We start from the raw sequence: 26,538 nt of genomic DNA, 5'->3' as shown, positions 1-26,538 counted from the left end.
GCAGTTCTGTGGTAGAAAACAAGTCAACATTCAACAAATAAATAAATATTGTAAACTGTGAGGTAAGTTAGACTTTTTACTTGAGATCATTTTAAAAATATAAATAACTAATAGACATGGAATGGTTGCAGAGTAAAATACAATTTTTTAACAACAGTTATATGTTAAAAAGTATTTAAAAATTATTTATAGCTAAGATTACTATTATTTTATTTATACTTGTCCAGAAATAGGTTATAACTTATAAAACAATGTGTGTAATATAATATAAATATGTTTTATAACTGTAGGAAACTTTTTTTAAATTTTACAATAGTTTTACATATTTTGTCATTATTACATACAAATATGTTTGAGTAAATTTAATAATTATTAAGAACATATTTTATATAAATATAGATTGAAATATGGAAAGATGAAATTAACTTTTTAAGTTCTAATATAAACAATTTTTTTCAAAATATAAACCTATATAATTTTTTTTAATTTCAAATAATGAACATAAAATATATTATTTTTAGTATTTTAGACTATCTAAGCGAATATTTCTTGTTTTTATAATGCATATGTGTATTGTGCATACATATGTTGTAATTTTTAAATACTAGTAATCCTCAACCCTAACTATATTATTTAAATATACCTAGTAATAAATGTTTTATAATAAATAGTCAAATGACTCGAAATGTAATATTTTGAATTAAAATTTATATATACAAGTTATTTTCCTATCAAATTCATACAATAATACTAAAATACTAAAATATTTATTTAATTGATGTGAAGTAGTTTTTTCAATCGAAAAAAGTATAGGTATTATATTAGGACGGCCAAATGACTAGCTCCGGCACTGTTTGTCATACATGGTTAGGTTATGATATGATTATTATATATAAATGTTTTTGTTAAGTTATTCGTTAGTGTAATTCCATTAAATTTAAGCAGATACAAAACGGATGCGGCTTTAGCCCCTCTCCCCTAAGAACAAAAAATAGATATGTTTTTTGTTATAAAGTTTTGTGTAAAGCGTATGACTTATTTCACCCCAACCAAGTTTTGGAGCCTCCTGGGTACAAAACATAAAAATAACATAACAATAATTAATATTAGATAAAAAATATTAATAATAATATTTTTATTTAATATTTTATTTTATTAGATATCTAAGTAATAAAATCTCTATTTATTATTCTTAGATTTTATACATAGTTATTCTTATTATAAAAAATTATTAATTATTCAAAAGCTAAGCGGCGTCCAGAAACTGGCACACTGCTATTGAACTCATTAATAACTTATTCTACATCAATGAGATGATTTTTTTCAATTTGTAACAAAGATAAACTACTGAGACATTTTTGGCTCAACTAAGAGCCTACAATGCTCCAAAAACATAAATTATAGATTACATTTATTTGATATTACGTATCTATTATAAATTATTATAATCAATGATTTAAAGCGTATTTAAACTATTATCGAATACACCTTTTGATTGCTTTTTGTACTATATTATCCTGTTTAGACTTTCTGTAGTGCAAAAATTGTGGGACTTTAAATTACCCGATTTTAATTTTGTAAAAATCTTAAAATTTGTTAACACTTTCTCTAGAGAACGGGCAGAGCACTTTTTTAATTTCATCTTTTGATACTTTTTTTTTTATCGTAAAAGTTTCCATATCCATAATTTTTACTTTATCAATAACAACAAAAAAAAATATGATTTATTTTGATTTTAAGAATCGTACAATTGTTTTAAATTTTATGACTTATAGAGACTTTAATAAGTCTTTTTATTAAGCTTAGAACCTACGACGCCCCAAAAACATAACTTTTTTGATATTACTTATCTACCTATTATAAATAAAAATTATTTAAAGCGTGTTTGAACTAATGTCGAGTACCTACTTGTTGATTGCTTTTTGTACTATATCGTTTTTAGACTCTCCGTAATGACAAAATTGTAAGACTGGATCACCATTAAATGTCTTACTATCAGTCACCGTTTAGTGAAAATCGATTTCTGGTCGGGTAATTCGCCTACGGTGGATTTTTATATCTCCTGAAATCGAAAGTGTTGTGCTGTTTTATACGTAAAAAAGTTTAAGTCGAATCGAGTGTTTGATTTTCAAGCGATCAACATTGAAAATCCAATTAAACGCATTAAAACCTCCCTGCAGGTAGGCGATTCGACTACATCGGATCGCGGACAATGTGGGCGTAAAAGGGAGATTTTAAATGTATTCTAGAAAATACATGCCAAACGTTAGCAAGTTGTGGTAAATAGTTAAATCATAAGAAAAAAAAAAAAATATATTTAAAATGTTTTTTATATTTAATAGATAGTTTTAAATAACGAAAAGAAATATGCATTTCCTGTGATGACGAAAATTACAATTGATTAACAGTAATATTTAAATTAATTGAATTAAATAAAAAATAAAAAAAATCCAATGGCAACGTAATGTTCATTGCGCTGCCCGGATTTCGCCGAAGCGGGATTTGAACATGCTTACCCAACATTGAGGGATCTATCGACTATAAATATAGGTACCGTTTGAGTTGGAAACCGATGCAGAATCTTGAGCATTTAAACCATTTTAAAGTATAGCAACGAATACTGCATTAAAGGTTGTTTAACCAATGCAATTTTTACAATTCGTGTGTTATGAAACCTTAAATCGCATATTTATTGTCGTTTAGACTGTTTAGAGTGTTTCTGATGTATTATCTACATTAATTGAATATATCTCATACATATATACATATATAGGTATCATGATATCACACCAAATGTATGCAAAAAAAACTAAATGGTATGCCATTTTTTAATTATTATGACTTATAGATAGAAAAAAATCTAATTTTCTGATGGCAGTACACTATAACTATCGAAAAAAAGCGAACTATTCTTCGTTTTATGTTACAAGTAGATAGAATTAGATTATAATAGAAAAATAATTTTTATATAAAAATGTGTTTTGTTTAATATCTGAGACAGCGGATGTATTTTTTTTCTTATAATTTATAAATGCCTTTTTTTGACTACGGTACAAAGCGATGAGCTGTGAAGACAGTGCATTGTCGATATTATATTTAAAATTATTTAGAATGGGTAAACAATTAGAATGGAGAAACAACAAGTGATGACGATTTAGTAAGTAGTAATCTTAATTTAGATAATTATTTATGTATTAAATATGCCAGTGGACGTAGAAAGATCATTTTCTACGTACAAACATATTTTGAGTCCAAATCGTCAGCGTTATACTGAAGATAGCTTAGATATCTAAGTACATGGTAGTGAATTTTTTTTAAATACCATCTAGTTAATATATTAAATTTTGTAGTTTATTTTTGAATTGCTTTTTTAAATAAATTAAATGCCTTTTTTTCACATTTAAATGTTTCTTTTATTGATTATATTGCCCTTAAATCCAAACCCTAGTATTAAATGTCAAAATATATAAAATATTATGGCAATTTTATCACACAGCTTATGGTTGGCTCACATACACTGATTTGTTGCTGGGCATCAGCGCCACCAGCCTTCTATTATCAATTTCTTATCATTTTTTATGGTTATCACAAAAAAAAATTGTCGTCGTATCCATAGACATAAGTTCTATGGTCATATTACAATTTACAATTATTTCTAATCATAAATTCATAAATTCGTGGGATCTTCATGGTTCATTTCATAGTGCTTCGTAAATTGTAACTCGTCAATCGTCATACGAATATTTTACGTGTATACGATTTTCATTTTTTAGTAGAATTAGTCTATTACTTAAACTCTGTTTAGAGTTTTAGACCATTCAAAAGTCTGCGCATTATAATTTTATAATTACAAACGTAATCATGAAATATAACACTGTTTGAATATTATGTAGCCCCTCGGCCAATACTCAATTCAGTGGTACTTATCAATATTAACACAATTTCTTGTCTGCTGCAAATAAATGGTAAGTGAATATTGTCATTATTAAATTTACAAGTGTCATTATTTGAATATTTGATGATAACTCCTATTCAATTTGTTGACCACAGGATCCTCTCAGTGACGATACTATCCCATTTGGAGAGGAGAACATAGAAAATTCTTCACAATTACCGTAAGTTAAATACAAATGCACTACCTAAATACTGTATTCTATGTGGTTTTTGAAGCAGTTAAAATACTGTTATAAATTTAATAATAGAACTCTGATTTTCAACATCCTTTGGGGATCAGCTTAAATAAATTACTTCATATATTGAATAAGAAGAAAAATCCTCATACAAACTCCTATAATACTTATGTTATTTAATATTACTTGAAATTTAATACCATAATTGTTTTGCTTTACTATATACAAACAAATTAACACTATTATTTGATTGTCTTATAACATTATTTTTATAATGTGTAATTTGTCATCTTTTGAAAAAAATTCAATTTTATTTATTTTTTCCAGGCATCCATATGTAACATTTTTTCATTTGTTCTTCAGAGTGTCTGCTGTTGTCATCTATTTTTTCGGAAGATTATTTACTGAAAGCTTTATCACATTATTTGTTCTTATAATTTTATTATTATCCATGGACTTTTGGATTGTGAAAAACATAACAGGTTAGTTATTTATATGGTTTTATATTATTATAAATATTAAAATTATGTTATCATTTATTTTTAGCTATTTATTGTTTAAATGTTATACCTACCTATAAACTATAATAATTGTTTTTAATATAGGTCGTATTATGGTCGGACTGAGGTGGTGGAATTATGTAGATGATGATGGTGTTTCGCATTGGGTTTATGAATCAAAAAAGGTGAAAAATTGTTGGTTCCTTTAAACCAATATTATTTGTTATTGTTTTGTAATAGACATTATCATAAATAAGTATTTTATATATGCTGGATTTAAAAAATAGATTTTTCATTGGACTTTTCTAATCTTAACTCAAGGCTTTCATTATTTGTGAAGTATAGAAAAAAAATATTTTATATTATGATGTAAGACAATACTTTATTTTAAGACAACTTTCTGATATTTGTGTCATTATAAATTCATGTTATTTCGTAACTTAACCTAACCTTTACTGTACCAGTGTTTTCATTTTTATATAGTTTTTATATGCTTGTAGTCAGCAAATATCATAAGTTCCCTTTGTTAACAGGGATCTGTGCAGCATCGAGTAAATTCTAGTGAATATAGAATATTTTGGGCTGGACTATGGTCTATCACTGGAATGTGGATTTTATTCTTTATCACATCATTATTTAGCATCAATTTTAAATGGATGGTAATTAAGATGCATAGTTTATACTTTATTGTATGAATCCATAATAATTTAACAGTGGCTTAATATTTTTTCTATTTTTTCTCTAGTTATTGGTCTGCATAGCGTTGACTTTGAACATTGCAAATTTATATGGTTATATAAAGTGTAAAGGAGGAAATCAAGAAAACTTGGGAATTTCTTCAATGGCCAGTAGTTTTATTTTTCAAAATATTGGAAAAGTAAGAACATTAATAAAATATTAATCATAAGAACTTTATTTTCACTTTCTATAACCCTATAACCCTAAATTTTGTTATGTCAAAATAAATTATAGCTAATTGTATTAAATCAATCAAAATGATGCCATTAATGCTAAGTTAGGAATCTTATATATACCTATTTTTCTTAAATTTTTTTTTAAGTAGCTTAATGAAAACTGTTGATTGTTCAAAATTCTAACAAAAGTATAGTTTTTATTGATATTTATTTTAGGTTAATAATAGAATAATAAATAAAACAAAAATTATTTTTCAAATTTTACAAAGATAAACAAGTTGTATGCTTGTAAGATACGAGAGAGTACATAGAATTGTGGCATTCTCTAAATATTTTAATAATTGTAATTTATTTTTTTATTTTTTTTTTTGTGTCTTATGTGATATTATAACTAGGGAATGGATTAATAATAAAAATATGGAAATATGTACATAAATATGGAAGTATGATTTATAAAATATGTGCTAAAAACATCAAAATATGTAGGAAAAAAATGTAATTAAAAAAAAAAATAATAATAATACATTAAATATTAAATTATCGAATTTTGAATGTTTCCTATTAGGTCTCAAAATGTTTTTAAAAGGACTAAATGATTGTTCCATATCAACCGATATAATTGTAGCATACTTGAAGCGTATAATATCTGAAGGCAATAATTTCAAATTTTTAGAAGGGTTTCTGCCACTTATTCTGTTATTGATTGTTTTAAAATTAAAATAGCTAGTATTTTTTTCTATAACAGCATGAATTTTTTTTGCAATATACTGATAAATAGCTATTTTTGTTCGCTACAATATGGATTGAAAATGTACGAATCATAAAATGATAAAATTAGTAAAATATGTAAAATAAATGTAGCATCATTTAAATAAGAATGATTTAAATTAAGAACACTTCTTATCAAATCTTAAATACCTTGTTTTGATAAAAATATGCATTTACATATAAATCCGTTCCCTAATTATAACTTTTGATGATTTACTTCAGTAATTCTAATATCATGTTTGTATACAATATAATTTAATTTTATAAAACAATAGTAATAATATATTTTATAATTTCCAGGTAAGAGATACAATGTCAAACTTAAATAACCCTCCAAGCAATACACCGAATTTAAAGCCAACTGGTATTGTTTAGTATTAAAAAATATATGGATTGTTACTTTAACTGTATGGTTAATTTAAATTATACTTATGTGTATGTATGATTACAATTATTGCATAAATATATAATATAATTGTGTATATGGATAAATAAATGATGAAGTCTAATAAAAATAATATGCATTACTAAGAGATTTTAAAATACAAAAGATTCAACAATTATAATGATTTCCTTTTTATAAAAAAAATATATATTACTTTACTAAATTTACTTAATCACTCATTGACAAATATGTTATGCTTTATGTTTATCATTAAATTAATTAACTAATGACAGATTTAATTTAATAATCTTCTCTACTTATAACATAGTCAATTATTTATAATAAATAAGGTTAATATTTATTGTAAATAATCTACTCAAAATTTGAAAAGTAATATAGTACAAAATTTTACATAATATTATACATTGTATTTTGTTAAAGACTGTTGCAGGAAAATAGTTTACTTGTAAATTTATTGATACAATACATTTTACATTTATTGTATGGGTCTTACGATACAAACATTAATCATTGTACAAGTATTAGCTAAAAATATAACTTGTTTTTAGTGCATGAAGTATAACAAAATGTCATAAATATATGACAGATCAAGACTTTCATACTACTTAAAATAATTCTAAATTTTATTCATTTTTGCATTTTAGATTCTGAATGTGAAATATTTTACCATTACCACGTCAGATATTTAATAGAAATGGAAAATATATTGAGCAGTTGAGTAACATTAGAATAATATATGAAATCGATAAAAAAATTTGTTTTCGAAATGAGTAAAAAACAAAATTATGTAACATTTATTAATAAATAAATAGTAGTGATAATAATGTTTATGGCAGTACAGAAAAATGGTTTTGAAAAAAAATGCAAAAAATATCATGGTCCAGGTGAGGCTCGAACTCACAACCCCGGCATCGCTCACGAACAACTGTCTTATAAGTACCGTGCGCTAACCGATTGCGCCACTGGACCTGTTCGTCAGGAGTCGATTTTTACCCATTTAAGTAATTTTGCTACCAACTATAATCAACCCATTTTTCTTTATATATAATTAATCTAAATATTTATTATTATTATTATGGAATAATAGGTTAGACAAAGTTTTTTTCTAAACAATAACGATAGATTTGCATAGGCAACACACGATTGCCCACAATATACCTTTTTATCTACCAGCTTCCGCGAATTTTCGTCATACAAAAGTTTTTTTAATTGATTCGGTCGGTACTCGACTATTCAACGATTTTGCATAAAAATTGATGAGATATTGTCAGGTATGATTATATATTTATGTATAATATGAATAATGTGATTATTTGTTTTCGAAATGATTAAAACAAATTAATTATTATCTATAATAAAACAATTAACAAACCATTAATAATAAAGTATACCTGTAATTATTGGTGACGTTAATTAAAATATTCTATCCTCAATAATGTTGCTAAAAATATATATTAATATGTTAAATCGTGTGAGGGAATAGTATTAGGTAGTTTGATTTGTGATACTGGTATATGGTCGTAATTAAGATTTAATAGTTTTACAAGGAATTTGAGATGCTTTAAGTGTTGACTGTTGAATATCTTCCATCGGACACATTTATAAAAAAAACTTAAGTAACTATTTACCTATATAAATAATAATAATTACCTAACCTAACTTATACATATTATAATGTATATTATTAGTTTATATGAATATAATATGATATTATTAAATTAAATATTATGATTTAGTTTTCTTTCTTTCAATTTTATATTTTGATACTATTAAGTATTAATATGAAGATTGATTGATGGCTGTAATCAGTGTTTATTCCAGACCTTCTATCCCGGGGGCCGGGGAAGTGTTATAAATTTTCAAGGGGGTACAATAACTAATAAGATAAGAGCAATTAATGGAAGGGAGTAAAAATACATTTAAATTATATAGGTAGGTAGGTATACAAAATTATTTTTGTAGTTTTTGCTCACATAAGAAGTGGCCTTAATTAATGAGTAATGGCTAATACAACCTATAACCTCTATCATAATATTTATTTTATTGTTAGTTGTTAGTTGACGTAAGTCTTACATTTTTCGGGTGGGGGGAAACACCTTTCTTTGGGGGGTAATACTTCTTTGGTCAGTGGTCACTCCCCTGAAATAAACCTTGTCTGTAATGGAGAGTGAGTAAAGCTTGCGATTAAGATAAAAATTTAAAAATAAAAAGTACTTATATCTAAACGTACCTAATAAAATAAGTATATATTATAATTATTATAGTCCTTATAACTTCGTTTACCCGTTTACCTATCTATGTCTATACGTATTTGGACGTAAATGTTTATAATAGGTATGATATAACGATTATCTTAATAGTCCATTACTCATTGGATAATTATCTTTCTACATTATTATTTTTTATAGTCAGATCACTAAATCAGTTAGTCTACCTGATGTATATTGCGTGTAACGGAGCATATATACACTAACGAAAACGGCCTTTCTCAGGACCAACACATATTACTAACTGTTAGTAAATAACACAGATTAAATGAAAATTTTAATATTATTTTGAATTTTCATATAATTTGTATTTTTTGCTGCTAAATAGCACATGAAATATGACATCTGCATCCGCAACATCACGGGAAACATGCACAGAGACCGCGAATCGCTGTATGCGGCAAGACCATATAATACATGGTAATTCGTATCAAGTATCAACGCTAAAAGTATGTGCGTGGTGTTATGACTTATGATGTAAAAATTAAATTAGGTAAATGATCTCATATTGTTTCATTTTAACCGTCACGATGCATCGTTCGTCTCTTACGGTAACTTTCCACTTGCCACACGAAATATTTGTAAATCACAGTGTACGTACTGTAACGTGGTCAAGAGCACGAAAAGTATTGAGGATTTAAATATTACAAATAATTATAGATTGGTTTAATAATAATATAAAATTTATTTTAATTTACCAACACGGTTTAACAAAATGTAGGGTTGTCTCGGAGTTCGGGTGCACGTGATGGTAATCGCGGAAAATTACCGTTCTCTTACATATTGGAATTTGGCTATATCCTTACAGAAACAAATGTGGGGAAAAAAAGAGGGACTTAATATCTGGTCAGCATATTATACACGTTGTGTTTATATAAAATATATATATATATATACTTACTAAATAACCCTAATGTGCGAATGTGCCTAATGTACATTTTAATTATAAAATGATGTAATAACTAATAACCGTTACAGTACGATATAGCGATTTATATGGGTACCTATATTCAGCGTGGATTTTTACGGATTAGTTATGGCGAGGATTGTTTTGCAAAAGAAAAAGTAATTAATCAATCATTTTTTTCACTCAATTTTTTGTATTATTTTTTTTTTTTTATAAAACATTTCTAAATAAAATATATAATTTATTTAAGAGTTCGAATTAATTGATACTTATATATCTATCCATGGGCGCCCCATTAATGCAATATTAATGGGGGTAGACAAAGGTAAAATATGTTAAAAAAAGTCTCAAAATATAAACTAAATAAATTTTAATCTCCAGGGAAGGGCAAGTGCCCCCTATACACTCCACTTCTCCCCATGGGCACTCATGTATCCATCATATTATACTTAAAACTTTTCCCTATTACTAAGTACTATGTATTAATCGTTTCACTTCCATTATGACCTTGATTAGTATAGGTATTTATAAACAAAAAAAAATTGTCACGATTAAATTGAAGTATTTAAATTAAACGCGTTTCTTATTAAATAATTATACTATCATAAATAGTAGGTATACTAATGAAAATAATATGTTAAATTATGAGAAATAAAATAAAACATAAATCCCTGGCCACAATCTAGAACTTCAAGAAAAAAGTAAATAATAATAAACGGTCTGAAAATCGTCGATCAGTTAATTCGATAGTATTCTGAATTATGAATATTATGATTGTATTGAATATTATAGTCTATAACTATGAATTAATTACATATCTTTATGAAGGAAATTTAGATTGGTTTTAGATTAACAAAATTTATTTTTGTAGGTATATTCTAAAATGACGTACCTAATGGCTAATGTACTTTACATTTTAATATACCTATATATAAACATGAAGTATTACTGTAGATTATCATCAAATTATATAGGTTATATTAAAATACTAAATATTAACATCTATAAAAATATAGACCTTAGTATTATAAGCTATTTAAATTTTTTAAATATAGATGTTGATAATGATGGGTGAAAAAAACAAAAACACATGTAAGTACACAAAATCTGTTAATGTAATTTCGAAAGATGACATTATTTTTTTGGCACAAATAAGGCTTGGTATCCTTAAGAACTAATTTTAACTACAATTTAAAAACTATGTCATCAATTTAACGAAATATCATTAATCATTACTTTGCTAAAGACATTAAAACATTTTAAATAAAAGTATAAAAAGAGGTATTGTCGTTTCATTATGATTGGATCCTTAATAGGGTAATCACAAGAAAAGAGAATATCTCATAACAAATGAATTTCAGTATCAATGTTTTTAAGCATACAAAATTTAATAATAATGTACAATTAAACTAATAACAAAATTACCTATTTATATGGCATTGTGTATCATTTATATAATTATATTATATAGAGTAACATATATTATAGAATAATATTAATATTGTTTTAGGACATTATAATATAATATCATTATACAGTAATAAATTAAAAGTACAGAGTTTTGGAAGCTGTACAACATAGGTATAACATAAGATGATTATCTGAAATATTTATTTTTAATATTATTTATATAATATATATATATATGTATGATATAACTGTTTGTATACAATTATCGTTTAACAAATTTTCGAGATAATCAATCCTTTGAAATTGACACGTATCCTTTTTCATAGAATACTCACATCACTGTTAACAATATTATATATGGCATGAGCAGGTAATTATTGATTAATTCCGTCACAGGGAGTCGAAATTCGATGTGTCACTACCCTGTAATATAAAATAATCATTTTTAAAATTATAAAAAAAGTTTATTAATTTTCTCTTTAATTACTCTATTGTCTGGCTTATACAGTTTTGACTGGGGCATTAGATATGTGGAGCCCAAGTCTCGTTCAACCATCGTATGACCCTCCTAGAAATTAACAATTTTAAATTGGTGAGTTTTTTTACACATACTTATAATAGTTCTGTATAACATAATTTAATAATTAGTTGACTGGCTTGACTGATGCCTAAATCAAAAAGTTAAAAACATGGTCTTAATACACTTTTACCGAGTGTAGTAGCTATCTGGTCAATCGTCACCGATCCAATAAGGTACCTACTATCTATCTACATGTATTGTGTTTAATAAGAGATATAAATTGTGATTTATATAATTTATTTATTTGTATGTAGATACCTAAATAATAATTTTAATAATATTAAACATATGTTCCACTCGTACAATCGAATCTATCTATTACGTTAATTAAAATTTCTAAGGCAAGAACATAATTTAATGATAGTACTTGAAATTAATAACATATAAATATTATATAATATGTTAAAAGTATCTCCTTAGTGAAACCGATTTTTTCGTGAAGAGGACATTCATTCATGAAATAAACTTATTCATGTACAATTTATTATTAAAATGTGTAATTATAATATATTAATATTGTCAACATTTATTGAAAAAATAGTCTGTTAAGATACGTAACTGTCATTTGTTTTTACAATCGTAGATTTTTAAAATAGATTTTAAAATAAATTCTTTTTCACACCATAGTTGTACAAGTATACAAGTTATACAAGTATAATATGTTATGCAATTTTAATGGTATTTAATAACGGTTATTATTTTAATACAAATATAATATGAAATTAGGTATGCCTATGTGACCTATTATAATATATTTAACGCAATTCTCTCATAAAATAAAATGAATTATGTGCAAGTAGCATAGTTATATTTCTTACGTCATTCGTTTTATGCGAATACTGTGATTTAGATTCATAATGACTTTCTGGATGATAGCATCTAGTTGGTGGCTGGATGGTTGTCTCATCGAATGATCTTGCTACAGATACAGTTCTAAATAACATTGAATTGGTGATTAATTAATGATTGTTATTTATTATTAATAAAATATTAATTGCGTTAATATTTTTATAAGTTTAGTACCTAGCGGCTGTGGTTCTGCCAGTATTAAAATCTGGTTTGTCATCTTCACGACACACATATGCTTCGTCTAGCTCTTTAGTTTTTACAACTGTAGCTGAAACTTCGTACCCAGCTGACACTAATGCACCTATTTCAAATAATATTTGTTAATATGATTTTTGTTTTCTAAATCAGGCTAATTTTATAATTACCTGTTGATGGTTTTCTTGGAGCAGCATGTTTCTTACGTTGAGGAGGTTGAATTTCGACAGATCTCTGTGTTGAATCACTAGGTTTTCTGCTACTACATCTTGATCCCTGTACAACGTTTAATATGCATACATTATAGTTTATATTTCAGTCGCTAAAAAATTTAAATCTGTAGTATATTACTTTTGTTGGAGTTTGTCTGGAGTCCAAATAAGACATGGCTTTTTGTTCCGGTCCAAAAGTTGACATAGTCAATACAGATGGTGGTGGTTGTTGAGAAGCTGGCCGATATTTGGCCCTAGGAATCATTACGGTAAGACTTCTATCTCGTTGTTCTAATCCACTTCGCATGGTGCTACCCCCGAGACTAGATGGAGATGGAGCTTTCATTTGGGAGTGAACGTGTGCGTGAGTTTGTCTCTGCATGTTTACAACCTATTCATGTAATCATGATGATACAATGTGTTCCTTATTAATTTATTTAACACTTACTTGTTTTACATATGGAGGAGGTGTATGGTCAACGCTAGTTTCACTACCTGTATCGACACTGATCATTGCTCTTTTGTCACCTCTTGTCGTGGCTATCATATTTCTATAACGTCTAAAACCTATTACTGGGCGCTGGTGTTGGTAAAGACCCATGCCAGACTCTCTAGATTGCTTTTTACAACAAGCCATCAATAGACATGCAATAAGAAGTGATAATAACATCACTCCAATAGCAATTAATCCCAATAGTAAAACTGAAAATATCATGATGTTGCACTTGTAGAACAGATTAAATAATAAATAAAATTGATTTCGAATCAAGAAATTTACCTTTTAAATTAAACTGACAATGTTTACCAGCATACCATTGGAAACATTCACAAATCGTTTCATCTTGATTACTTAAATAACACGTTCCATGATAATTACATAAGTCGCATCCAATAAGTTCAGCTAATAAATCAATAATAAAATAATTAACGTTCAATGAATTAATTAAAAAAAGTATAAACATAACTCACAAGAACAAACTCTGCCTGGAAATTGGGTGTTATGAGATAGGTCAGAAAATCCATCCTTGCAGCTACATGTATACGTTCCATGTAAATTGAAACATTTTGCATTATCTGAACAGTCATGGAATTTTGAATCGCTACATTCATCAAAATCTAAACATAAGATATTATAAGTTTTTTTCATGAAATTAATATAAATTGTTTATTATTTTTACCTTCTGCTGATAAGTGTTGTAACTGGTCTCGTGCGGCAAATACATCAGTTCCTCCTAAACTATAATTTGTAGCTCTGAGTGATTTTTTTGTTGCTTCCCATAATTTAATGTCTTCTGCATTTTCAGATAGCTTAAAAATTCAAGTATTTCAACAATTTAAAATATAATCAATAAATTAAAAATATTTTTATGAATAAAATATTACTTGTATTATATACGAAACCACTGCTTTATCACTATTTTTATCCGGCTCAAAACCTCCGACTATTACACCATGATAAATATCTCTTAGATCTGACTGCATTGACATTCGATTTAATCCTTCTTTAGTAGCTTCTGTCAGTTTCTGATATTGATTTGAACTAGGATCATCTAGTTGTGTAGAATATTTAATGGGATCTTTACGGAATTTGTCTAATACTAACTTCATTGTATACGTATAAGTAGCTAAAATATAAATTATAGATACAAATTTATAAATATAGAAAATATTATAATCATAACACATAATTTAATCTTAAAATAAATTACTTACGTTTACAAGGCCTGTCCATAAAGATTCTTGCGAAACCTGGTCTACAGACGCATCGCATTATATTTTCTACTTTTTGGCATATTTCATTTTTAGATGCTTTACATTCAGGTCGACATTCAGTGTCTGATGAATGAGTTAGAATGCCACTTAGTAACACATCACTTGGTCCTATTTCATTTGTTTCGTCGGGGACTTGTATTTCTGGCGGTATTCCATTATTTCCTCCTTTTTTATCTGTCATAACTACCAATAATGTTTCATTTTCATCTTGGGGTATTTTTATTGTTTTGGTTTTTGTGCCTTCCACAACTGGTGCTCGAAGAACTGGATCAGAGCGAATTGGTACTGGAACTGTAGTTGTAATTGTAGACAGTACTTGCGTTGGCTTCACCAATGTATGAAATTCAGTTACTGTGTCTACTAATGTTGATGTTTGGGTTTTAGTGAGAACAAGTGTATGAGTAGAAGGTTCAAAACCATCACTTTGTAAAACTGTTGTTTCTGTTATAGTTACTGATAATGTTTGTGTATGAGTTACAAATCTCGTTGGAAGTGATGAGCCTTGATGTAACTGTTTATGGAATTCGTCCATGAACGATGGCCTTTCTGGAAGTTGTAGGATTGTTACTTGTGGTCTCATTTGCGTTTTTTGTTTGGGCGTTGTAGGATTTTCAATTATATTTTCATTAGATTTATCTTCTAGCTTTTCTTCATTCTTGACAATTACACTTATAACACTATGATAGTCAGTCGTCTTACTTGTTGGTTTACTTGGTGTTGTATGAGATTTTATAGTTTCAATAGTTCCAATAGTTGAAGTCAATGCTGGAGTTTCTGTTGTGGATTGCACTGTTTCTATTTTACTTTCTGTACTTGAAATAGGGCTATATTCATACCATCTAGTCGTATCTTGAGTGACAATGGTAGGTATAACATGTGTTACAGGATCACTAAATATAACCGTATTATCTTTGGTTTTTTCTTGTAAATGTAATTTGATACTCGAACCTTGACTGAAAACCTTACTTTCTGCTTTTATTATTTCAGGTTTTTCTTCTTTATAAGTTGGTCTATATTCAGGTCTTAAATTCAGCGAAGCCTCCCACTTTTTAACAGGCTCAATTTTAGCAGTAGTAGACAATGGTTTTAAGACCATTTCTTCTTGATTTTTATGTGGCATTGATGGTCTTCTATTCGGAGGTCTTTCAAATTGATATGGAGGAGCAGTTGAAGGTTTTGGCTTAGGGCGATAAGGTCTTCTGGATACTTGAGGCCTTTGTGTAACATTATCATATTTTAATGAATGTGTAATAACTGGAGGAGGAGATAAACCTAAAACTTCATTGTCATGATTAGGTTTCACAATAGATGGCTGGGGTGTACTTCCTTGGCTATCTAAATCATTATTATTATGTTTAATTGTCGGTAAAGGTGGTAATTTTTCGTCCATATTCATTGCTTGTTGAATATCATCTCGTGGAGGAAGATTAATAACAAGTTTATTTTGTTTTGTTATATTATTTGTCATTTGTCCATTAGCATGTTGAATGTTATACTGTAGATCAGGACGATTTTCGTTAGGTACTACAAAATTTCCCGGTTTTAACTCTGTTGATTCTTTGTTATTTACTGGTTGTCCAATTGATAATGTTTGTTCTTCGCCTTTAAAATTACCAACAATAGGTTTTCCAGTAATTATTGGTGTTTTATCTTCATCTGACTCATTACTATGTACTCCAAATGGTAGTTCTCCAGGTCTTAAAGGCGTTTTTTTAGATTCTTGAGTTACTTCACCATCTTCAAATTGTAATAAATCATCTTCAACTGACAATGCAGCATCGGGTCGTCTTAAAAATGAGTTAACTTGTGAGATTGTCGGGGGTGTTAGATATTGATTGTTTGGGTTTTGTGGTTTTAAAACATGCACGGGTCTTGTTTTAACTTCTCCTGTTTCGTTATCATATAAAACTACGTGATGTGATTCTGAATCTCCCACAGTAATACCTGCTGGAGAAACAGGAATATCAATGTGCATTGCATTTGCTGGTATTTTTGATGCAACATTGTTTGTTGGATTTAATGTACCATAAATTTCTAATCCCACAAAACCTGGATTTACATGATTTTCTGGGTATGGCTGTGGGTCATTAAAAATTTCTCCTTTTGGACCATGGCCAACTGCTGGTTGATCACTGTATATTAATGCAGTTTTGCTACCATGCGGAATTACCACCTGAGCAACCTGAGATGGTTGTATATTTACTAACAACGGATCAACAGCAGATTGTTCTAAAAATGATGGTTGATTTGATGTAATTAAATGTTGGTTGCCATAACTAACTTGAGGTTGAATATTTGGGTTTGTCAAGACCAATGGCTGAACATCAGTTACGAATTTTGTTGGCCAAGGATCTGGCTTTCTTAATGGTATAATATTGACTTCTGATTTAATTGGTGCATTAGTTAGCTGATATTGAGCTTGTACTCTGTTTTCGTGATATCGAATAGGTTGAGTATTTTTTCTATCGGTTTGTGGTAAAGAATGTTTTATTTGTTCTCTTGCAATATTATTAGGAACTGATATTTTGTCTTTGGACTGTAAAGGATTAGGAAGAGGTGGAGGTCTCATACCATAAGGTATTTCTTCTTTATTTAAATTTTCCATTGGCGGTCTTGGACCTAAAACTGAAGGCTTACCAATAATTACATCACTATTTGTCGTAATGACTTCACCGGGACTAATAGGAATTCCTCCAGACAATAAAGAAGCCTCAACAGGTGGTCTTGCTGGTCCAACATGTGGGTGTCTCTGATCAGTATCTGGATATTGTTGGCTTTCTGATCCATCTGAATCTGCTAGTCCACCAACTGGTATATATATTGGAGCCCTACTTGTTGTTTCTTGTTTCACTGGTTTTGGTGTTGATTTTTGTAGCACATGAACATTCTTAGTTTTTTGATCATTTTTTAAATTATTTTGAATAATACCGGCAACGGCACTGATAACCGGCTTAAGAGCTGTTAAGCTACTCCCTATTGTTCCAAAATCGATTAGTCCTCCAACATCATTGTTATCCGGCTTAAAAGTTATTGAATTTATAGGAATTTTTTGTTCCGACTTAGGTGGAGTGTTTTTTTTTGGTGGCTTTTGGATTTCGGTTTTTTGTGAAATTTTACTAACACTTGATGGTTTGATTGTTTCTTTAACTTTTTCAATCGGTTTATTAGTATTTTCATTAATAATTGGTTTTTGTGTTTCTTGCGTTTGAATATTATGAGTTGGGCTTATTTCACTTTGTTCAGTAGATAATAAATCATTCATAGCAGTAAATTCTATTTGTTGACCATTATCTAAAGTAGCTGTAGCAGTTATAGGTATTTTTTCATTTTGTACAGAAGAACTTATAGAAGATAAATAATTTGCATTAAATATTGAAGTGTTTAATGATTCAGTTATTATATTTTGAACAATTTTAGTTCTTGATTTAACTTGTGTCATTGATGGATTTTTACCGTCATTATCCTTCAATAATGTGGTAAAATAAGTAAATGTTGTTAGATAGGTTTTAGTTGCATACAAATGAAACGGTAATTTATCAACAGTAGGCGTAGGCTGTATTTCATCAATTTTAGTTGGTACTAGATATTTTTCTGTTATTAAATCGGAAGACACAGATATATCTGATTTTACAGTAGTGTGATCTCCATCTTGAATTGTATTGAAATATGTGTAAGTAACATAATAAGTTTTAGTTACATCCGTCGTTGTACTTTCTTCTTTTAATTTGGATGTATCCATTGTTGGCGTATTGTCAGTCTGGGTTATTATGACTTGTGTTAATATATCTTCTGTGCTTACTACAGTATAATCTGGCCCATCACTCAAAGTTTTAGTGAAAGAAACTAAAATAAAAAATATATTATTATTATTCGTATGCCTACACAAATAATTAATTATTCTTACCTGTGTTTAAATAGGTGTTAGTGTTATGATAAGCAGGTTCAGATGGTTGTAATGGAGTAAGAAACTCATGAGGAGCTGTAACTGTGTTAGCCACTGTTTTTCGGCTTGTCATTACTAGCGGGATATCACCATCAACGATAGTATTTAAATATGTATATGTTGTGTGATAGATGCCAGTTTCTAAACTTGGACTGGCTGTTAATGTTACTTGGCTAAGAGTTGAAGTAGGAGTTATTTTATTCACTTCATCTGTTACAACATTAGATACCACTTTTTCTCGACTGGATACTACAGTAGCTTCTCCGTCCAGAAATGTAGTTAGATATGTGTATGTGGTTAGATAAGTTTTGGTAACAAATTGATTATTCATGCTCTAAAATAAAATTTATTTAATGAAATAAAACACTACAATATGTTTAAAAAAATATTAGTTGAAAACATACTTGTTTGATGGGGTGAGGCAGCATCATTAGCATGTGATCAGTTAACGTGCTTGGAGCAAGTGTGATGGGTTTAGCTTGTGATGTAGGTAATACCCTTAGTACGTTGGCTTGGCCGGGATATGTACTTTTATCTCCAGCGACGATTACTTCGACACCATTACTCATCTTTTTTGTTGCAAAATTAAAACGCCTTTCGTCAAATGCCCTTTGCTCATCAACTATAATATGAAAAATTAAGTATTAAATTAAAATACATCTTAACAATTATTATAGAAAAATATCTTACCTTTGGCGTCAATATTAAAGTCTTGTGGAATATTTGATAAAGTAAAAGAAGAATTTTCCCTATCACCAACATTGTACAAAATGCTTTGGGTTAAATTTTTTTTCGGTTTTTTTGGAAAATCAAACAAAAATACGTCCTTAATGGGTAGAAAGTTAGGTGCGTTTCTTTTTGTTCGATTTTTTGAACTCCAGATTTTGGATTTTACGACTTCCCGCTGAACTGGAGTATCAGCGGAGCCTTTCAATAAAAAATGACCGGTAATTTCTTGGTTTTGCTGAGAAGAGGGCTCAACAAATACTACATTGACTTTTGTAGCACGATTTTCAATTTTTACATTTTTACTCACATCACCTAATATGCTTTCTAAGCTTTGAGTTTCTTCTTCGTTGTATCTTTGGATTTGATCATCGTCAGTAGATGATAAAAGTATGTCATCAAATTCAGTTGCCATTATATCCATTACCGCTGAAGGTTCTACTTCACGTTTTCGAACGGTTGCTGTTTCATCATAATTTACAGTTGATAAAACAGTACTAAATTCTCCTGGCCTTTTACCCGATACATATAATGTTACAACACTTGCTTCCGCGGGTTGTATAGCGGGATCTGGTGGTTTTTTAGCAACACTTTTTTTTTTTGTTGGCTTGGTTTCATCTTTTGATGAAAAATCTTCATACTTTGGAGTTGGTTCAATTAATTCTTGATGAATTTCTTCTTGTGCAGAATCAATACTACCAATCAAAGTATTTGACGTAGTGACTTGTCCTAATAATTGAGCTTGAAGTAAGGCAGGTAATAATAGTGTATTTAATTGATTATTGGTTTGTTGCATTGTAGGTGTAGTAACTATTGTTTCAGTTATATATTCAGTTGCCGTAATAACATTTGTAGAACTGTCAATCACTGTAGTAGATATAACTTTTCCTCTAAATGTTATTGGCAATACGGTTGATGTAGAGTGGGTAACTGTAGTCACATAAGTTGTACTTTTCGTTTTAAGCTCAGTGGTCGGTGTTTGAGGTGTAGCCATTACAGAATTTAATGCTAATAATGGATTTACTGTAGGTTGAATTCCTAAATTACCTAATAGTAGTTGTGATAACAATAAATTTGCTAATGGTGCATTAGCTAATTGTTGTGGTTGAATTGTGCTTACTTCAGGTTTAACTTCATAAATGGTACTAGGAATTATATGAGAATATGACGTCTTTCTTCCTCTTATATAAGTGGGAGTAAACGTTATACTACTTGTTGGTTGTTCGTAAATAACAAATTTAGTTATTTCAGTCGCTCCATTCGGTAATGTTTCTGTAACTTCTCTTATAAGTTGAATTGTTGGATAACCATTTTTACCTGCTACAGTACTATATTGATGAGGTCCAAGTATCTCAATACTAGGTTTTGCCGTCAACACTTGCTTATATTCTGTGTTTTTTCCAATAATTATAGGTATTGTTAATTCTGTTGGTATCTTATGTGTAACTGTGATTGAACCATCAAAAATAGTTTGGGTATTAGAAAATGTATTAACATCTTCTCTAAATCTTGTTCGTGTGTTTTGTCTACGAGCCGAAGGTGTATAACGACGATTATTTCGTACTGGTTCTGGTGTTGTAGTTGGATATCTTAATCTAGATAATCTTTTAGACGTAGTAGTTGTTTCTAGTGGTACAGGTGGTCGCGTTCTTCTAAAATTTGATGTCCTTGATGTAGGTACTGGAGCCATTGTCGTTGGAGTCTTTTCTCGTAAAGTAAACTGTGATCTTCCAATATTAGAAGAAGATGTGGTGGGTGTTAATCTTTGTTGTTGTTGTCTAGATCGATTAGGCTGTCTTTTTGTTGGTGGAGGTGTCCTTATTGGTTCAGGAGTTTCTTGTTCCACATATTCGTCTTCATAATAATAATCCACAGCCACATTTTTGACTGGTTGTCTACTTCTATAGCTTCTGCTATTATCATTTTTATTTCCAAACTCTATTTGTCTTTTTGTTCTACTTCTTCTACTATTAAAGGGTCTGATTTGAACTTGGTTATTATTAAAAGTTCGGCTTCCCCTTGATGGTCGCTCAGTTTCTGATACTGCATTAGATTGTGTTTCAACTTGTGTATTACCGCTATCTATATTGTCGTCAAAATCTTCGTCAGGTTTTACTTCTTGTTGTAATTTCTCTTCTTCGAGATTTGATTCACTCGTTACTTCTTGCTCCAGTTCTTTTTTACCAAAACCTCTAGATGGAAATAATCCATTAACTGGTTTTGGTCGATTACGTGTAATTAATGGACTTGGTGTTTTTGGTCTTTGAGGTCTTGGTGTAGTAGTAGTTGTACTTGTCGTGGTTCTTACTGTTGTTCTTGCCGAACTTCGTCTTGGAGGCTGTGTTGTTATTGATGTTTTTGGTAATGGAGGTCGTCGAAGTTTTAATAATGGGTTATTTCCTCTTCTTGACGACTCTGTTGTTGTTGTAGACGGTATAGTAATACTTTCGTCCTCCTCGTTATTAGATACTAACAGAGTTTCATCTGGTACTAATGATGTGCTTACCTCATTGTTATCTGGTACTTCTTCCGTACTTGTTGTTAAAGTGCTTGAAAATCGATTAAAATTGGATGATACTGTTGGACGTATTCTAAAACGTGATGGTGTTGAACTTTTAGTTGTGGATTCTAGTAGTTTTGAGCTTGATTGTCTTTGACTCAAACTACTTCTTCTAGAACCACCAAAACTAGACACAGAAGATGTTGGTGATATTTTCAATGTCGATGAAGGTGTTCTACTTTTAAAATTAATCGAGGCAGAAATTATCGGTGTATTAGCACTTTTAGATCTAGAATATTTTCGACTATTCGATAGTGATGGCGTTATTTCAGATACTTGTGATGAACTAGATTTTCTGACACCAGAAAATCGGTTTCTGCTTGAAGGCCCTAAACCCTTTTCATTTGTTTTCAGTGCCGGAGTTGCAACTATAGTTGGTGTTATACTCCTATTTATTGTAGCAGCACCCAAACTGTCAGTAGATTTCTTTTTTGGTTGAAAAGTTGGCCTAGGTCTCGATGCAAATGGTCTTATTACAGGAAATGTTTTCTTTTTAGGTGAGTTTTCATCCTCTGATTCTTCACTTTTTTCTGTTGTAGATCCATTTTCACCTTGCGAACTTTCAATTGTTGCAGGTGATGGTGATATTGGAATTTCACTTTGAAAGATTTCATTGAGTTGGGTTGAAGATGCTTTCATTTCTTGAACCGCAGTTGGCTGAACTCCTATCTTAACTTTAGAATCACTTTCAAATTCTTGTGTATATTTTCCATCTATAACTTTTCCTATTACTTTTGTTTCATAATAAGTTGTACTTATATCTTTAACACTAGTACCTTCAATCAAACTTATTAAACCAGTACGATATGTCTTAGTACCTAGAACTGTCGTAGAAGTTTCACCATTCTTTTTTTTGTCGTTAACCTTGATTGACGATGTACTTTCTATAACTTGAGCATAAAGTTGATCAATATAAGTACCAAGTGCTTTTGTTGTATAGAATGTAGTACTTACTCCGTCGGCATCAATAATTTTACCTTCATTTAATGCCACAATTCCAGTACTTTTTCCATTAGATTTTACTTCACTCGGTGATGTATTTTTAATAATATTTGACGTACTTTCAAGTATTTGAACATATAACCCATCAATGTATGTACCATACACGTCTGTAGAAAATAATGTGGTTTCTCCGTTGTTTACTTTAAGCGTTGTAAGTGATGATAATGATCCAGTGGGTTTTAAAACTGTAATTGGTATGCTTTTGTTTAATGGAACCCCTGGTGTAGTTTTAATAACACTATTTTCACCGTCAACATCATCGTTGTTTATATTCTCTTCAGGTTCCGTTGTATTTAATATATTGGTAACAGTTTCCAATCTACTATTTACTACAGTCTCATTGTCAAGATAAGACGTTGTAAAATAAGTGAATGTCGTGAAGAACGTTGTAGGTGTGGTTGGACTCAGTTTTTCAGTGGCTATTAATTCAGCCATTGACGATGGTTTTATCGTGGGTGTTATTATAATGCTATCAGAAACAGAAGATGATACAATATTGGTTGAAGTATCTTCTCGACTAGTAACTAATGTACTACCATCTTTATAAAGAGTTGTCCAATAGGTGTAAGTAGTGAAAAAAGTTACTGGTAATGAAGTTTCTTCGTTGTTAAACGCATCAACTTCAGTTGGTTCAACTATCGGAGGAGCAACATTCGTTATAGTTTCAAATCGACTTACAACTTCACTAGAAGAACTTCCTTTATAAATTGTTGTAAAATACGTATACGTTGTGAAACTAGTCTGTAACTGATGTGTTGGAGATGATTCAATATTCTCATTTGTTTCAGAACTTTCCATATCTTCATCTTCATCAGTCGAAACTTTTCGTTTAATGTTATTTGATGAGATAGATTTTGTATCTGTAATTACTGATTCACTAATTACGTCATTCAATGCTTTTTCATTGTCAATAATGTTGTAATTAGTACGATTTCTAGTAATTGTCATATCATATTTATAAGATGGTGTAATTAATGTTTCATTATTTTTATTTATTTTTGTTTCTATTTCTTCTTTTTCTGTATCCTCATTTATAGCTTCTGGATCATCCATTAGTTCTGGTGTTATATTCTGTGCTTTAAATAAGGTAGATTTTGTTTTATTTTTGACTACTGTAGGTTGAATAAGTTGTGAAATCGGAATATTTGACGGCTTAATAACATTAGTATACATTTCGGCGTGACTTTTTAAATTAGTCGACCCGTCTGACAAACGCGTTGTTAAGTACGTATATGTTTTTGAAAATGTTTTGACAATACTATCATCTAAAGGAGGTGTGGCTAATTCTCTTTTAAAATCTACTGAATCTAAAGTAGAAGCAAATAAATCATCAACTGGCTTATGCAAAAAAGCAGATGAAGGTCTTCCTGAACCGACACGTGTAGCTAATACTCTTGGACTTCTTGCTGTTTCGTGTACCATTGTACTCAATATGCTACCTTCTTCTCGATCAAAAAGGCCAGCTACTGCGGGATCTGTAGCCAGAAAATCTTTTTCTAAAGTAGATGTAATTATATTTGTTACAACTTCTTCTCTACTTAAAACACTAGTAGTTGATTCTTGGAAAAATGTTGTTAAGTACGTGTATGTTGTGTATAATGTTTTAAATAACAATTCAACTTCTTCCTCTTCTTCTTCTGCCGGTTTTATGGTTGTAGAGCTCATTTCCGTCACCGTTTCTTCATTAGATTCCTTAATAATAAGTTTTTCTGTTGTTACTTCTTCTTTCATTTGAATAGTCGTTAACTCGGAATTTTCAGAGTCTGAAGATAACTCTTTTTCAGTGGTAATTGTCATCTCCTCCGTTGTAGTTTTAATATCTTCATCTTCAGGAGTAGTTGAAGGAATATTTTCAGTTGTAGTTGTAATCATTTGAGTCATTATATTTTCAGTTGTAGTTGTAATCATTTGAGTCATTATATTTTCAGACATTTGAGTGGGTTCTGGTGATAGTACAACTCTTGACTTTACAGATGTTGTAGTTAAAGTATCATCTACAGGTATAAAAAAAGTTGTTAAATATGTATATGTTTTATACAATATGTCTTCGGAAGATGAAGTTGGTAATACAGTTTCTTCTTCTGGAGTTGTGGAAATTTCTTCTTCAGATTCAGTTGTCATTTCATTTATATTTTTTTCTGTCGTCACCTGAGACTCAGTTGTTGTAGGGATTTTTGTCATTGGTATTTCAATTTTGGATTGCTTAGTTGCTTGTAATGGTTTTGATAGTAACGTTGATACAGTTTGTTCCAATTGTGTATATTTACCATTAATGTATGTACCATAAAAGAACGTAGTTAGTCGTGTGGTCTTACTATCGATAACATCCACTCCTCCAATTGTTTTTAATAACCCTAATGCTTCTTGTTCATTATTAAATACTCTTGTAGTTTCTGAAATACGACGAGATAGTGGTTCTGTAGGTAAGGCCATTGTCTCTTCTGTTGTTGCAATACTAGACTCTATTATACTACTATACTCGGCTTTCTCTGTAGTAGGTTCTAATGTTTTAGTAGAATGTGATATTACAGATTTTGTTGGGCTTATTATATCTTCCGGTCGAAGAGTTGCTTCACCTTTAATGCTAGTTATACCTGTAGCTTCCGGTATTGTTGGAGTTTTGGGCATAAATATTATAACTGTATTGCCAACTGTTGTCATAAAATCTGCAAATCCAAAATACGTGACAGTTTCGTATTTCTTTATTTCTACTGGTTTGAGCCCATTTTTAAATAAATTTTTTGATGATCTTAATTTATTTCGAAATGAGTCTTCACGTTTGGTTGTTAGTTCCACAGCTGGCAAATAATCTTCGTCATTACTTTTTACTGTAAATGTTGGCAATCCATTTTTTGCATTTACTTTTGCCGGTTTAATAGAATCTGAATTAAAATGTTTTCGAACTGATATTTCTTGTCTAACAGAAACATTATTTGATTTGTCAATAGGTTCTGGAGTTGTTGAAAATTCAAGTTTTCTTCCTTTTATTAAATTTGTTTCTTCTTCTTTAGTTTTCTCAAATACCTGTGGATGCCCTAAGTTATCTAATATTGTTTGCAAGTTAATTTCTGGGGTGTCATGTCGGTTCGTTGGTTTAATATTGTCATAAAACACCCGAGAACCAGTACTAACTATATGTGCATAACGGTCACCAACGGTGGTTCCAATAACGTGGGTAGCATATTCAGTTGTTACACCGTCCTGGACGAATGTTCGTGCCATTGAAGACAATAATCCCAGTGTCGGAGATGTCTTTTTCTTGCCATTGTCGTCCAGCAACAGGACAGTCACATCTAAACGATAGGGGGGTAGCAAAGTTAGAGCGACAGAACAGACAAGAAATTACACATACATCAAAATATAATATGATATTTATATATACAAAAGTAAAGCAGC

General features: G+C 29.6%; 2 protein-coding genes and 1 non-coding gene across 4 annotated transcripts in view; 1 reads left to right on the top strand and 2 right to left on the bottom strand.

Annotated features, from left to right (window-relative positions):
* The first annotated feature begins 3,604 nt into the window (after positions 1-3,604).
* On the top strand, positions 3,605-6,740 carry LOC112593884 (uncharacterized Golgi apparatus membrane protein-like protein CG5021). 2 transcript variants are annotated; one of them, XM_025338480.1, is made up of 7 exons: positions 3,605-3,965; positions 4,051-4,115; positions 4,458-4,612; positions 4,736-4,815; positions 5,176-5,289; positions 5,376-5,507; positions 6,613-6,740. In XM_025338480.1, exons 1-7 carry the CDS (start codon positions 3,963-3,965, stop codon positions 6,685-6,687), a joined length of 624 nt encoding a protein of 207 aa, XP_025194265.1. In that variant the 5' UTR covers positions 3,605-3,962; the 3' UTR covers positions 6,688-6,740. The 2 variants fall into 2 exon arrangements, with proteins under 2 accessions (XP_025194265.1, XP_025194259.1); XM_025338474.1 differs by having other exon boundaries at positions 3,607-3,965; positions 5,164-5,289.
* Positions 6,741-7,594: 854 nt separating this feature from the next.
* Trnai-uau lies at positions 7,595-7,687 on the bottom strand. The gene is given in 2 exon segments: positions 7,595-7,630; positions 7,650-7,687. It is a non-coding gene; the product is annotated as a tRNA-Ile (tRNA).
* Positions 7,688-11,402: 3,715 nt separating this feature from the next.
* The window catches only part of LOC112592014, a 78,166-nt gene continuing 63,030 nt past the window's right edge, over positions 11,403-26,538 (bottom strand). Inside the window, exons 3-17 of the mRNA XM_025336011.1 lie at positions 19,545-26,435; positions 19,259-19,476; positions 18,816-19,188; positions 14,852-18,754; positions 14,522-14,763; positions 14,317-14,446; positions 14,108-14,254; positions 13,917-14,039; positions 13,587-13,840; positions 13,278-13,529; positions 13,097-13,202; positions 12,906-13,032; positions 12,701-12,815; positions 11,790-11,870; positions 11,403-11,725 (exon numbers count right to left, since the gene is read on the bottom strand). Coding sequence (XP_025191796.1) covers positions 11,693-11,725; positions 11,790-11,870; positions 12,701-12,815; positions 12,906-13,032; positions 13,097-13,202; positions 13,278-13,529; positions 13,587-13,840; positions 13,917-14,039; positions 14,108-14,254; positions 14,317-14,446; positions 14,522-14,763; positions 14,852-18,754; positions 18,816-19,188; positions 19,259-19,476; positions 19,545-26,435 — 12,995 coding nt within the window. The 3' untranslated portion in view covers positions 11,403-11,692. The remainder of the gene's footprint in view (positions 11,726-11,789; positions 11,871-12,700; positions 12,816-12,905; positions 13,033-13,096; positions 13,203-13,277; positions 13,530-13,586; positions 13,841-13,916; positions 14,040-14,107; positions 14,255-14,316; positions 14,447-14,521; positions 14,764-14,851; positions 18,755-18,815; positions 19,189-19,258; positions 19,477-19,544; positions 26,436-26,538) is intronic.

The sequence above is a fragment of the Melanaphis sacchari genome, unplaced genomic scaffold, assembly GCF_002803265.2.
Source record: "Melanaphis sacchari strain LSU unplaced genomic scaffold, SCAv2.0 Contig0_pilon_pilon, whole genome shotgun sequence".
NCBI classification, from domain to species: domain Eukaryota; kingdom Metazoa; phylum Arthropoda; class Insecta; order Hemiptera; family Aphididae; genus Melanaphis; species Melanaphis sacchari.
Note: the sequence above shows the minus strand (reverse complement) of the source record. Positions and strands in the feature narration are given on the sequence as shown.

Excerpts from the sequence above, each read along its gene's own strand:
- LOC112593884 (XM_025338474.1), top strand. Across the intron at positions 4,116-4,457 it reads GAAAATTCTTCACAATTACC|GCATCCATATGTAACATTTT; the intron begins GTAAGTTAAATA and ends TATTTTTTCCAG. Across the intron at positions 5,290-5,375 it reads GCATCAATTTTAAATGGATG|TTATTGGTCTGCATAGCGTT; the intron begins GTAATTAAGATG and ends TTTTTTCTCTAG.